General features: G+C 43.6%; 1 protein-coding gene across 7 annotated transcripts in view; it reads left to right on the forward strand.

Moving 5' to 3' along the window:
• The window catches only part of Piezo2 (piezo type mechanosensitive ion channel component 2), a 373,285-nt gene that overhangs the window by 330,595 nt on the left and 27,580 nt on the right, over positions 1–15,110 (forward strand). For all 7 annotated transcript variants that reach the window (XM_087896005.1, XM_087895998.1, XM_087896002.1 and 4 more), the window contains 3 exons: positions 1,604–1,663; positions 4,965–5,131; positions 7,525–7,691. In XM_087896005.1, the coding sequence (XP_087752131.1) occupies positions 1,604–1,663; positions 4,965–5,131; positions 7,525–7,691 (394 nt within the window). The remainder of the gene's footprint in view (positions 1–1,603; positions 1,664–4,964; positions 5,132–7,524; positions 7,692–15,110) is intronic.

The raw sequence follows: 15,110 nt of genomic DNA on the forward strand, positions 1-15,110 counted from the left end.
GATTTGCCATTTTCTTTGACCAGAGCATTTATTTTCTCTATGGTATCTTCAGAATCTGAGATTCGTTCTTCTATCTCTTGTATTCTATTGGTTATGCTTGATTCTGTAGTCTCCGTTCGTTTACCAAGGTTTTCCATATCCAGCCGGTTCTCGTTTTGTGTTTTCTTCATTGCCTCCATTTCATTTTTCAATTCTTGGACTGTTTCCTTTACTTGTTTGATCATTCTTTCTTGGTTTCTCAGGGTATTATTCACGGATTTACTTATTTCTTCAAACTTTTTGTTATATTTCTCATCCATTTCTATACTCATTTCTTCAAACTTTTTGTTATACTTCTCGTCCAATTCTTTAAGGGAGTTATTCATATCCTGTTTAAGGGACTCTATTGCTTTCATAATGGCACTTTTTTCCACATCTTCTGGGTTAGAGTGTTCAAGTCCTTCTGTTGTAGGGTCGTTGGGATCTGGTGTTTTCATGTTGTTTCTCAGATTGTTGGAGGAGGTCTTACCTTGGCGTCTGCCCATCTTTTCATTCAAATGCTCTCTATTGGAACCTCTGGTAGCAGGTCAGGTTCCCTTGTTGGGCAGGGAATTCACTGATAGAATGCCTACCTTTCCTCAGGCAGGCTATTGAAGCACAGGCACTCCCTCTTTCCGGGATGCGCCTACAGAGCAAGCCCAGCGTGCAAGGCAGCTGAGCTGGGGAAATTTTATGGCCCCAGTGGGAAGGGAGAAATATAGGAATTTGTACCTGGATGGAAGCTGGGATGGTAGGCAGGAGAGCTTAGCAGGGTGGAACCAGCACTGTGGGGTGACCTGGGAATCTATGGGGTCGGGGAACGTCCGAGCTCCTCCTCGCCGGGTCCCTGCCGCAGGCCCGAAGCAAACTCACCCCTCCAATGGCCCTCTGGATGGAAGCTGGGATGGCTGGCGGGGGAGCTAGCAGGGTGGAGCCAGCAGTGCAGAGTCTTCCTACTGGTTTTTACTTACATTTTGAATTTTTATCACTCCGTACACTAGAGATATATTTTCATACAGTTAGATAGATGAGCAATGATGCTAGCCCTATTTATTTAAAAAGTCTTCCTTTTGAGTCAGAAACAAGCAGGAGCCGGCCCTCGGCTCCCATTTTGGCTGAGATAGGATTTGGGAGTGTATTCTGACTCAACTCTTCTCTTGTCAAGCTCTGGGTCTTGGCTGCATGCTTTTGCATTGAATGCCATGGGGTTAGTTTTAATATTTAGTGAAGTCAACGCCTCTCACTACATTGTTTTATTCAGCGTTGTCTTTGTTATTCTCAAGTGTGTGTTCTGCCAAAATTTCTGGATATTCTTTAGTCATAAGTATGGCACGGGGCCGGGGGGGGGGGGCTGGAGAAATGGCTCAGTGGTTAAGAGCACTGACTGCTCTTCCAGAGGACCCGGGTTCAATTCCCAGCACCCACATGGCAGCTCACAACTGTCTGGAAAAAAAATCCAGTTCCAGGGGATCTGACACCTTCACACCAATGCACATAAAAAAAATAAAAAAGATAAATAAATCATAAAAAAAAGAACGGCACAGGGCTCTATATAATGACACATCTTTTATCATCTATAACGCAGGTCCAGTGGAATGGGACGATCGAGAGGATGGGCCAATCAAAAAGAAATCCGATGGCCCAGGTAACAGAACAGAGACAGAGATGAGCTGTGAGCATTTGAAAATGGTACTGCCCCGGGGGACAAGGGGAGCTGTTGCAAAGTGGCGAATCCAGCCGTGACTCCAGACCGAGGCTGCATGACCACAGTCCTGCTGATACCCCGTCTCTGCTGAGACGGAGAAAGACTCCCGAGAGCCCACCCAGCCTCATGGGTTGTGAAGCCCTTGGTACCTGCGCCTGTGGATGAGGACGATGAATGCTGGTGCCGAGTAGAAGCCGCCAGGATGAGAGCATGGAACAAAAATACTTAAATTTTCTTCTTCTTCTTTTTTTTAATAGAACTTTTTAAAATTTACCTTTTTAACTGAGATAGAGTAGTGGTACACATGCAGATTCTGGCAATCATTTACGATACGGGATCATGACATCAGGTTAATGATTGCTTACATCATCTCAAATAGTTGTCATTTCTTTGTGCTAAGAACACTCAGAATCCTCTCTGTTAGCTATTTTTACATATATCGTCAATTACCTTAGGGCCAATGTAGAGATAAGAAGTTACGTGGCCAAATGTTCAACAACTAATAATGACTACTTTTAGGAAAGTCATTTTGAATGGGAGGAAAAATAAGAACAAATTGTCGAAAGCATTAAGGCCTGCAGGAGCATATTAGTGGCTTCTATGGCTTTCAGCTTGCAGGCCAGAACCTCCCTTTTATGGCTGTAAAAGCAGCTTGAGGTCCTCTCCGAATAAGCATGGGCATTGCCCACCTTGGTCTAGAGTTCCCTGAATGGGAAATAAGGGAAGCTGGAGCGATGATTTGAAGGCTAGGAACTCATGTTGTGTAATCATGAGGGCTGGAGTGCAGATCCCAGGACCCACATAACAAGTCAGATCCTGCACAGCCTGTAACTCCACTTCTGAGGTGAGGGGTGGGCTGAGGGAGGATTGCTAGGGCTTGCTGACCTCCAGTCTAGCCAAGAAAACAGAAAACATGAGCCCTAGGTTCAAGGAGAGAACTTGCCTCAATGAAATGCCAGAAAGTTGTACCAGAGACCACTGGACGCCCTCTTCTGGCTCCACCCATGGGCACAGACACATGCACACACAAAATAACAAATAATTAAACTAAATAAGAGACCAGAAATGCAGAGAAAAATGGGGGCCTTGTGGAGTCTCTCTCTTGAAATCGCTCTGCTGTGGCATCGGTGAAGCCTCCCTTCATCCCACTTCGTGAGGCCGTTCATCTCTGCCTTTGCTCCTTTGCTCAGCAAAGGGGACCCTCTGTTCTTTCTCACCTCCTGAAACCTGTGAAAGACAAAGAGATACCCCAGCCTGAAAAGTCCTGAGGAGGAAAAGGTAGCTGCATAGGCAGGAAATGGTTCCATGGGAACATCAGAGATTGAGATTCTGGCCCCACTTGGTCCTTACATGTTACTCTCTGCCACCCCCTCCCCTCCTGCCCCATCAGGTATGGCCTTCACTTGGAGGTTCCATTTCTTGTTTGACCCTTAGAAAAGAGCAAAACTTTACTAGACGTAAACTTACCATTCTTCCTAGACCACTGAGGGCAGTTCTAGTCCTCATCATAAAGCCAAGCTCTGGTTCACACTGTAGCCTTCTAATCAGAGAGGAGATTAGGGGAACAAAGGCGGGCCATTCGGTACTCACTCTGAGCACAGTAGACAGAAGCCTGTGGGTCTGGCATGTGATTGGGTGAGCATCCGCTTACATACGTGATTAAGACAGACAGACAGAATGATCTAGTCCTTCTGTTTAGGTTCTTCCTCATTACACTTAGTAGGATGCATATAATACATGGTTTCGTTGTACCTGCACGTAGCAAAGTAACTGCTGTAGGCAGCAGGTAAACCTGTCTGTCCACCTCCCCACCACAGTTAGAACGCCTTAGGTCTACTTGTTGGCAAATCCCAGCATAGTACGGAATTACTAATTACCACCTGTCTCTGAGGATCTCTAGATATAACCCTCCCATGTCACTGCAAGCTTGCCTCGACTCACTTCTCAGTCTTTCCCTTCCTTGGCCATGTACCATGGCTCTGCTCTCTGTTTCTGTGAGTATCACGAGTTTGGATTCCAAGTGTCAGCGATATCATCTGGAGTGTGTTTTTCCACGCCTGGCTTATTCAGTGTAACACGATGTCCTCTGTGGTCGTCCACGTTGTTACAAATTTTCCTTCTTTTTAAAAGCTGAGTGATGTCCCAAAGGGTGAGCTCACCAGTTGTAAAACCTCCTCCAATCTTTCTGGGTATTCAAAGGCCTTAAATTGCAGCGTCTCCGGAGTGTTGGGAGATGTGTGTGCATGTTGTCACCCTTTTGAGCACCACTGGACTCTGAGCTGAGCTGCTGTGTGGCAGCTCTCCCGGGTCTCCAGTCACAGCTGCAGTCCAGGACAAAACTCACACTAGCCGTCCTAGGGCTTCTGCTGACCACAGATGATGGAACCCACGTGCAGACTTCTGTTGTTGACATACAATCCCATCTGATTGTCTTAGGAAGATGGCTCAATAGCACAGGAGCACACACAGCCTGTAGAGCAAGCTTCGCAAAACGTAATAGAGTTTGGCTGAAGTATAAGTGCACAGACAGTAGACAGGTTCCCCCAACAATCCCTCAGACACTTGTAGAAAAGCCTTTAAGGGCCCCACGAGACAGGCACAGGCCATCTCTATTCTTGAGTTAATACTAGATGAAATCTTTGAATTGCAATCTCTTCACCTACTGAACTTCTTACAGTAAGGCCTCTAGATGTGTAGGCTTCACAGCCTCAGATTCATCCAAGCACTTACCAAAATGCTTTGGGGAAAAAATTCATCTGTACTGAGTGTATATAGGCCTTGTCTCTGTCTTCCCCTAAATAATGCAGTGTAGCAACCACTATCGTATTGGGTACCTAGTAGAAGTGATAAAGAGATGGCTCAAACTATGAGGGAGGGTGTGTGGAGATTCTATACATAGAGTGTAGTTAGAGATGCACATGTGTAAGGGACTTGACCATCCATGAAACGTGATATTTTGAGGGGTCCTGTTTGCCCCCAGGGACCTTGAGGGTCTGTTATGGCCAACATGAAAGATCCCACCTAAGTCTGGGTTAGTTTGGTCACTGCATGTATAGAGACTACATTGATGCTTGGGCCTCGGTCCACCTTGTTCTCTAAGTATAAGGAGTCCAGTACACATGAGAGGCATCCAGCAAAATCCAGGGCTGGGCGTGGTCTATCCCACGGTGTCACAACACAGCCCTTGGTAGTGTGGTAGAGTTCCAGACCCTTTAACCTGTGTTATGCTTCTTCTGCCTAGATAATATCATCAAGAGGGTATTTAATATTCTGAAGTTTACCTGGGTCCTATTCCTGGCCACGGTGGATAGTTTCACCACTTGGCTCAACTCCATCTCAAGGGAACACATCGATATATCCACAGTTCTGAGGATTGAAAGGTGCATGCTGACCCGAGAGATTAAGAAGGTAATTCCTTTGACTGCTTGCCACTTTCAAAGAGCTGCCAAGTCCACGTGGGTCGTACATCCCAGCCCAAAATGCATGAGGCAAGAGAAGTCTCATGTTTCCAGTTTTGGTTTTGGATGTGGAAATATTTTCACTTAGATAATGAAACACCTTGGGGAGGGAACACAGACATGAGCATGAAGTTTTACTCCTTTTCATCATATACATGGCCTGACAGTAACTCCCTAGGTCATTTCAAGTACGCCAGGGTTTTAACTGCAGCTGTTCAGGAGTGCTTGTGTAGAATTTCCCACCCGTTGGCATCTTGTCAGCATTCACGGGAGTTCAGACATGATGCATTTGGATTCCAGCTTGCCAGCCTGTGTTCTGGTTAGTTGCTTTGTTCTTCTTGCTGTTTGTTATGTTTTGCTCCCCCGCCTTTAACTTGGCATAAGCTAGAGCCGTTTGAGAAGAGGAACCTCAGGTGAGAAAATGCCTCCATCAGAATTCCAGTAGGCAAGTCATTTTCTTGATTAATGATTGGTGTGGGAGGGCCACAGCACAGCACACTGAGGGTGACATTGCTTCAGCGTAGATGATTCTAGGTGGTATAAAAAAGAAGACCGGAGAAACCATGGCAAGCAAGCCAGTAAGGAGCACTCCTCCATGGTCTCTGCTTGAATTGTTGCCTCCAGGTTCCTGTCTTGAGCCCCTGGTTGGCTTCCCTTAGTGATGGATTATAAACTGTAAGATTAAATAAATTCTTTCCACCCAGTTGCTTTTGGACACGGTGTTAGTCACAGCAATAGAAACCTAACTAGACAACCTTATCTAAAGCTCTAAAATAAAATCCCATCTTTCTGGCCAGCTGTTACATAACCACTTTGTTCTGTGTGCATTGAGGTCTATCCCATGCTCATAAACAACACAAACACACACACACACACACACACATGCATGCGCCCATGCACACACAGACACACACACACACTCACGCACATGCACACACTCACCAAGAGTCCTCGGAAAAATCCCCAGTTTTCATTTTCTCTCTTCTATCAGAGTTAATATGTTTGCTGTGCCCAATAAAGGATTATAATTTTTATCTGGGAATTTTGATCTGAAACATCCAGAAAAAAATTTAGAATATAAAGACAAAATATACAAAAGTTACATATGATTTATAGATTATACTTAAAGGTAAGTATTTTATACATATAATTTTATCAATTATATCTTAACGGGGCTGGGAACATTTTTTAAAATATACCGAAAGAAAATAAAAATTAATAATGAAAATAAAGTACCGAGCTTAAATTAATCTAATTGAAAACAGATTTGATAATTTTCTCTACTAAACTTGAGCCAGTTTCTGGAAAGGTGACTATTGTGAGATAGTAAGAATTATACCAGCCGCCTATTACCTACCTTACGCTTTGTTATTGTAAGCTCTCTGGCCAAAGCAATTTAAGGATACAAGGAGGCTTCTCTTACAGCCTGAAGAGATACAGTATATGGTGGTGACTGCAGGGAAGGCATGGAAATGGGAGAGTAAGGCAAGGCCACATTGTATCCACAGGCAGGAAACAGGGAGAAAGAAATATGGCTACTCAGCTGGTCTCCTGGGGAAGGAGACACTATTGCTATGATGAACACAAGACCACAGCAACATGGAGAGGAAAGGGCTTATCTGGCTTCTGCTTCCACAGCACTGCTCGTCATCCAAGGAAGTCAGGGCAGGAACCCAAGCAGGGCAAGAACCTGGAGGCAGGAGCTGATACAAAGGCCGTGGATGGGTGCTGCTCTGCTTACTGGCACACTCAGCCTTTGTCCTGTTTTGCCTGCTTTCATATAGAACCCAGGACCATCAGCCCAGGGATGGTGCGACCCACAGTGAGCTAGGATCTTCCTATCAATTAGGAATTAAGACAATGTTTGTGTAGCGCCTCGTACAGAGGCATTTTCTTAATTGTGGTTCCCTCCTCTCCAATGATTATATCTTGTAAAAAAAATTGACAAACAAACAAAAACTATCCCACATATCTGGATTCCTCTGTTTTCACTTTTTCTTTAGTCCAGGATCCCAGCTCATGGAATGATGTTGCGAGCCTTGACAACTGGCTCACCTTCCTCAGTTAAACCTTTCTAGAAACGCCCTTGGAGACATGCGGAGATGTGTGTCAAGTGATCCTGAATCCAGTCAGGTTGACTGGGAAGAACAACCATCACATGTAGCAATACTGACTGGCATTAATGACCGTAAAAGACCTGACATTAATCCCTAGATTATCTGCATCTCAGCGGTCCTTACTGTAGGCGTGCACGCGGGCTGAGAGTCGTCAGTATTAAAAACTGTTGGCATTGTCCAAACAAGTGCTTTCGTAAGAACCACTGTGATGTCCCCTTTTCCACAGGGCAACGTTCCAACGCGGGAGAGCATCCACATGTACTACCAAAACCACATCATGAACCTTTCCAGAGAGTCAGGACTGGACACAATTGACGAGCACCCTGGAGCTGGTTCCAGGGCCCAGGCAGCTCACAGGATGGATAGCTTAGATTCCCATGACAGTATCTCCAGGTATTTCACTTTCTTAACACTCGGTTGTTTTTGTGAATGAGGTGGATGTCAGCAAACGTGAGAAGTGATTGCGTGAAGTGAAAGCTAACCAAACACATGGGTGGTGTCCTAGGCCCTGCGGATCCATACAGCAGTGTTGAAGGAATGCTGTCCTGCTCTAGGCTGGCTGGGTAAAAGCAGACACCAACAGCGAACACTCATCTACCTCACTGACACAGTCTAGGGGTTTGTAAGATCCGGGCTAATAAGAATGGCTCATCGCATTTGGATTTTACTCCTTACTATTTGTGTCAGGGCTACGCCTTTACTTCCTTCCACGAGCTGTCTTTTGTTCTAGCATTTTCTACCTTCTGCTGATATCCCTGACCTTTTCCCTTCAGAATTGTTACTTCCCGGTTTAGAATGAAAATTTCAGAGACAATTCTGTTAGAAACAACCCTCCCTCTTCTCTAGGTTTCTGGGCTCCCATGCACTGTTTGCAGGAGGAAAGCAGGCGATTCGATGCTAAGGGTGGTGGTGCACTGAGCACATACTGCAGCCAGCCTTGATTCATCCCTTAAAGAACTGTATCAAATGTTGTACACCATTATTATCCATACTTTGCCAAGACGAAATTCAATAACAGTGTGGCTTAAAAGTGTGGTCTAAGTCTGTAAAAGTAGACCCGGGATCCAAAATCACCATGTTCTATTGAGAACCCAGGTTTTGGACCTCTTGATGTCTCTCCCTTCTTCCCCGGCAAGTATATTGTCCATCCAGAAAAGCTTCAGGAGCCTCTGCGGCACAGTGTTCTAGATCACTGCTGTCTGTTGTATAGGGCTGGCTAATCCAAGTCACTGCCTTAGGATGAAAACTGACAATACCCAGGGGGACCATCTGACTGGATGAACTGCACCATGCAACTGTCTTACAGGCAAAGAACTGTGTCTCTGAAGATGGCTGTGTATTTTATCATCTAACAGCTAAAATAGTACCCTATTCTAGGCCAGGACCTGAACTCAATTCTAGAACAAACAGACATAAAAGCCATCCCCTGAGTAGTGAAAAGGCTCTGTGACACAGCTCTTGCCTCTTCTGCCTGCTGAAGAAGCACAGTAGACCTCCCAGGTGGTCCCAGACTCATACTCCACACACCCATGGGCGGGCACAGTGACTGCCCACCATACTTTTCCTTCACAGATACTGACTACATTTCATTCTGGATGAAAGAAAGGAGAAAGGGGATCACTTTACCGATAGCAAATTCAAAAACAGAAATTAAATATCTAAGGGACCGGGGATGTAGCTCAGTTGGCCATTTACATACCAAGCCCATCCAAGGCCCAGGGTTTAATCACTGGTACCGGAGAGTAAAACAAACAAACATACAAACAAACAAAAGTCCTGAGATTCGGAATTGTACTCATTAAAGAGAAGTGGTTAAATAGAGACTTTCTTACTTTGAAGTATAGCTTCTTATCTGTTACTGAATTATTGTCTTTGAGTTGGCCAGTTAAAGAAAACTCAAATATAGCAAGTCACCATATTAGACTTTGACACAGATCCAAATCTACTGGTATGGAAAAAGAATTTGTTTTTATTTACACACACGCGTGCGTGCGCGCACACACACAGCGAGAGAGAGAGAGAGAGAGAGAGAGAGAGAAACATGCACACACATTATATATGCATGTGTAAGTATGTAAAAACTCAAGTTTTAAAATAGATTGCTTAACTTAACTATATATATGCGTGTATTTGCCTATATTGATTTTGTGTAGATAAAGCTGTTCATGGATGTAGTCCTTCATCTCTTCCCAAACAGATGCTCCCTTAGGGTCTTTTCAGGAATAATAAAAAGATTAAATTTTCCTTAGCATGGGAATACTCCAGTTATTTTTAAGATGTGAAATCACAAACATTTAGCTAATGTGATCTTCATCAAAAGAGGAACTATTTAGGCCAGGCTCCTCACAGGGTTTCAAGGCCAACCATTTATTTCCTAATGGAGATGGTGCTTCAGATGCCTTTTAATTCCAGAATATAATAACTGTTAGGAGACAAAGTGCCATCGTGGTAAACTTCATTTTCCTTCTCTTTCTGCCCACACTTTTGCACTTTTCTCAGACATTAATTTCTGAAACTGTTAGTCATAGCATCAGCTACAAAGAAGAAATGTCAGCGACAGCTTTCAACCCGTTCCTAGCACCGTGTGTCCTGTGAGGCCGTCCCACAGTCTTTGTGGAAGGGAAGCTTTACCCTTCTTCGGTCACAGGTTTTGATGAAGCACAAGCTCACTGTTTATTATATAGTTCACTTAGACAATTTGGAAACCATAAGTTCTGTCCTGGGGAGAAGCTGTAAACCCTCTTCATCGACATGTTCCAACAAGTCTCTCTCCATCTAGAAATCAAAGCATTTAAATACAATCATTCTAGTTATTTTCTATGTCATGAATTAAAACCCATTTTATCCCCATTCTTCTTAAGTGCTTACCTATTTCAGCCCAGCTCACAGTAACTCCTCCCATCATCAGGGAAGAGTGGACTGAAGATGTTATGGTTTAGTGATGTGATATAGGTCGGTGTCGTGTGGGACACTAGGTTCAGTCCCGACCACCATAATAGTGACCGTGATGATGATCCTAAGTGAAGACTGCAGGGCAGATGTGCACCAGTGTGCAGATGTGTGCAGTCTGGCAGAGACGGGGTGAAGGAGGTAGGCATGTCTGGATGCCCTGGGCACACTCAATGTTGCTAATGCTGCTTCCTATGCAGGGGTACATGAAGGTGAGGATGAAAGAATCTTTGTTTCCAAATACACCAGATTTAGACCCAAATCATAACCAAACAACCATTTTTTTAAAAAGATCATGGGAACAATAGGATAAGAAGAACACTGAGGTGAGCAGAACCCTGGGATTCTCTAGAGACATTCCCAGATGGCATACCGTCCATCCATCCTTCACGCAGTTATTTTCCATAACACTTGCAAGTGTTCTTCAGCTCCAGACCTCATGACTGTGCGTGTATGCATCAAATATAAACATTGTTTTATTGCCTTTGATTCCAAGAAGAGTTTCAGAAAAATCTGATTGACTTGTGCAAAAGCCACACTCATATCCAGCTGCAATTATTCCCACCCACACAGTGAAGAACATAATAATATGCACAAATGATATATAACTTATTATAGCTTTTCATTTTTCTTTCATCAAGATATGCTGTCTCTTATTGTGACTTCTAACATTTTTCAGTGCCTCCTTATCTCCTTTATTGCTATTTATCTAATCAATTGATGTGTCTTCATTATTGGATCGCAAAGTCTGACAACTAAATAGGAGATAACAATGTTCACATCTTTTGAAATTTGAAGGCGTCATCTGTCATCTGGCAAAGGAAATATACACAAATACATTTTCCCACAAAACTTAAGATTCTTTATAGATGTCCTTAATATCCTACATGGACCTGTTTTAGGATAGCTACTTTAAAACCAAACTCCGAAAATATAAAGTAAAGGTAAATACACTGACAGACACAATTTCTATTTGTGTAATTTTAAATTATATGACAATTTATAATATGTTGAACTAAAACATTAAATAATTATAAATAAAAACTTAGGAGGTTACAGAGAATAGGAACCAGTTCAAATAAAACCAAGAGCCTGCCTTTAAATATGACCTAAATAGAAAACCAAGAGCAGAATGGAAAATTGGGAGTCATCAGACATCACACTTATAATAAGACCACATTATAGGAAAACAATGTTAAAATATTTGAAAAATTATAAAACTGACAATCAGTACTCCGTGAGAATTCAGAATCATTATAAATAGTCTGTAATGTATTTTTATTTTCATTTTTAAAATAAAATAAAAAGAGATGCTAAGTGCACTTTGTGAGAAGTTCATGAACCCACAAATTTGCCCTTCACAGTGTCTGAACAACATTCCCGGTGTCTTCAAACAGGAATTCACACCCATTTAAAGTTTCTGGGAACCCACGCACTAGGGGGAGGTCGCGTGCCACCTAGGAGAGTCCTCGGATACCTGCACCATTTGGACAGACAGGTCTTGCTGCCCTCCTCCAGCAAACATAACCATGGTGTGGCCTGTTCCCATTACAGCTTGTTTCCCAATACCCAAGTCACAATTTTTTTTTTCTCATAAGACAACATGAGATGGAATCAGAATGGGAACTTAGCAAACGAAAACAGATTTTCTTTGATATAAATCCTTTAAGTCCAGGGTCAGATGGCAAGCTAATTTCCAGGAGTTCCTCGTAAATTCGGGTGTGTGATTTATCTTTGCTTTTGTTGCTGCAAACGGTGTTAACTGCTTTCTGAGGATCGTTCCAATAAAGGGGTGGCTGTGGTTTGAAATCTGCCACCTGAGAAGCTGCTGCGCCCCTTCTGTGGAGGCATCTCAGTTCGTTCCTTGGAGTACCAGGAAATGAGGAATTTAGTCAACAGTTCTCTCCCTTGGGACGCCCACCCAAACTTGAAGCATGATCTTTAATAAAAATTAGTAAAAACGAAACATTAACCGACAAAATATGTTTGGCATTACTAGAATTCCTTTGTTGTTTTGGGTGCCATTTTAATATTTTACCTTGGTTGATATTTCTAGTCACATTATAAGATCAGTGTCTCTTCTACATGCAAGGAATCTGGTTTGACTTAGTCCATGTGGCTTAGCAAATGAGACGGAAGAGTCAGTATGTGGTGGCATTCCTGAGTTTCTGGCTCTTAATTTGAAAGTTGTATTATAAAACTAAAATCTTTCCTACAAGTTGTACGTGCAGGTATTCCTGCATATGCAATTGAGGTGAGATTCTGCATGGACTTGGGCTCACAATTCCAAAGAAAGCATTTTTAATTCAGTCACAGAAGGACCAATGCACTACAAAGCTCCAAGGACTTGAACACTGTCAGATGACTTCCGGGCCATGTCCTCGTTCTGCTTCGGGTCTCGCCCAGAAAGTGCCACTTGGGAGTTTATCCCTCGCCAGTAACTTTTTGTTTCAACTCCAGTTTCTTCTGTTTATTTATCCTGCCGAACAGGTCCTTCCCTGTCCTGGAGCCTCCCCCCTCCCACCCCCTGCCACAGCCTTCCTGTCGATGATGCTGTTGTGTGTAGTTGCCGCATGGTGGTGTGGTGGGGGGGTCAGCTGCCCCTGTGTGACTCGGTGCACCACTGGGTTTTAACTCTGTGTTTCTGTAACTGTTTGCGCTGTTAGCTGCTACACTGAAGCAACCCTGCTGATCTCAAGGCAGTCCACCCTTGATGATTTAGATGGACAAGACCCTGTTCCTAAAACAAGCGAGCGCGCTCGGCCTAGGCTCCGTAAAATGTTCAGCATGGACATGTCCTCCTCATCAGCTGACAGTGGCAGTGTAGGATCAAGGTGCTTAACTTGTGCATGCTTCGTTCCGTAACCTACGCCCCCTCCCCGTGAATGCCATTGCACATATGAGTTCATGAGATGAATGTCATTTTTCTTTTCTTTTTTTTCCCTTTGATGTTTTAAGAATTTGCATGACGAAATGCATAACCATAGCACTTTCTGTGACCTAATTGTTTCTAAGACAGCGCTCTGTGCCCTAAACTATGTCCCTTCCTTTGTCCATTGGGGATTAAGAACCCTGATTGAAAATGTTGTCCCCTATTTTTCAAATAGTTTTCACTTTTTGTTTTCAAAGATATATATTTGATATATATAATAGATACATATCAATATATATTAGGAAAATCTGCCAAATATAGTCATTTTCAGTTAATATAAAATAAATCTGTCTATATTTGGCATGCATATCTAACAGGAAAAATTGAATGTATTTTACCATTGACTTTTGAAAAGGATGTTATGTAGAAACATGCATCAGCTTTATTGACTACCGTCTACCTTGTTTGGAAAGGATTATTCTGGGCTTAAGTTTTTTTTTTTAAAAATCCTGCCAGAAAACAACATTCAGCTAGAAATTATCTGCATAGAACCGCAAAACCCTTCCCTCGCCCCCAACAAATCTTAGTGTTGTTACCAGGGATCCTAACTATACTGTGTTCATCCTGGCATGAAAATAACCCAAGCCAAAGTCAACTCCATTCTGACCCCTGGTGGTCAGCCAAGGCAGTGTCTTCCTTTGCTGGCAGTTGAATATGTTGACCCTGTGGTGCTGTCCACGGGGGCCATCCTCTCTCAGGCACGAGCTTGTTAGATCCTTCTACTCTGAAGATCCCTGAAGACACACTCATCTCAGAGGCCCTGGGGTGACCGACCCTAAACCTTGAAGACGATGCTTGACATCACCTAATGACCATGGTGGAAGTTAGATCTAATATTTATCTGACTCCCATGACCTGAACATTCCCTGGGGTGTTGCTCAATCCAGTGGCTTCCTAGGAGGCTCTGTGTTACTGAGATAAACCTTAGCAACTTTGGTGAGGGCTATCATTCTCAGAGCCTTCTGCAGGGTGGCGGGGGTGACAAACTCAGAACCAAAGTCCTGAGCATGTTTAGTGCCTGCATGGTCACCCAGCATCTTCAGTTACAAGGTGCCACAGAAGGTGTGCCAACAATCCATTCATTGCTCGTTGGCATGTCTACACTGGTATCCTGCATTTGAGAATCTGTGTTTGCGGAACCTACTTGCTCACATATGCCAGTGAGGCAGCAGTGTGTATTTCAGAGTCTGATACATTGTCCTCCCGCATCCAGCAGATCCCAAACATCTGTCTCCTCTTCAGGGGCCAAATAGTTAAGAAAAGGCACGCTATGGGTTTCAGCATGCGATGAATTCAGTATGGCTGCTTCGTTTTCTGTTCTAACCTTTCTTGCATGGGTTTGCCAAGGAAGGCGAGGGAAGACCTAGAGATGAGATGAGGAACACTAGAGAAAAGGCACAGGGTGGCCAGCATGGGGACTAACAGAAGAAAAACAGGGAAATTGGTGTGAGGAAACTACAGAAGGAATGCATTTTAGAAAATAAAGAAAGAATGAATGAAAGGAAGGAAGGAAAAGAGAGAGGGAGAGAAAGTTGTTGGCATGAAAAAGTAGGAAAAGGCTCTGAGACAGAGCAAGAGCTGAGAAGGAAGAGACAGTATAAGGTGGCCCCACGGGCAAGACTAAGAACTCATGAGAAATGTCTGAGAAGAGAGGAGAAGGTAAGGATTCAGTGGGAGACATGCTTATCCTGAGAAGAAAGCGGCCAAGGATGAGAAAAGCAGAAAGAAATCAGCATTAAAGAAGGGGGATTTATAAAGCATGTGCTTGTTGAGTTCAGCCAACTGCATCTGATGGATTCTGTCATCCTTAGTGGGCCTGGGCAGGTCCCTTGTGCAGGACTGAAAGTAGGCTATGTCTTGGTCAAGCACCTAGGAAACAATCAAGCATGGCTTCTCCTCCCCACATGCTCTCTCTTTTAAGGAGTGATGGC

Source organism: Myodes glareolus, chromosome 13 (genome assembly GCF_982192425.1).
Source record: "Myodes glareolus chromosome 13, mMyoGla1.1, whole genome shotgun sequence".
In the NCBI taxonomy this organism is placed as follows: Eukaryota; Metazoa; Chordata; class Mammalia; order Rodentia; family Cricetidae; genus Myodes; species Myodes glareolus.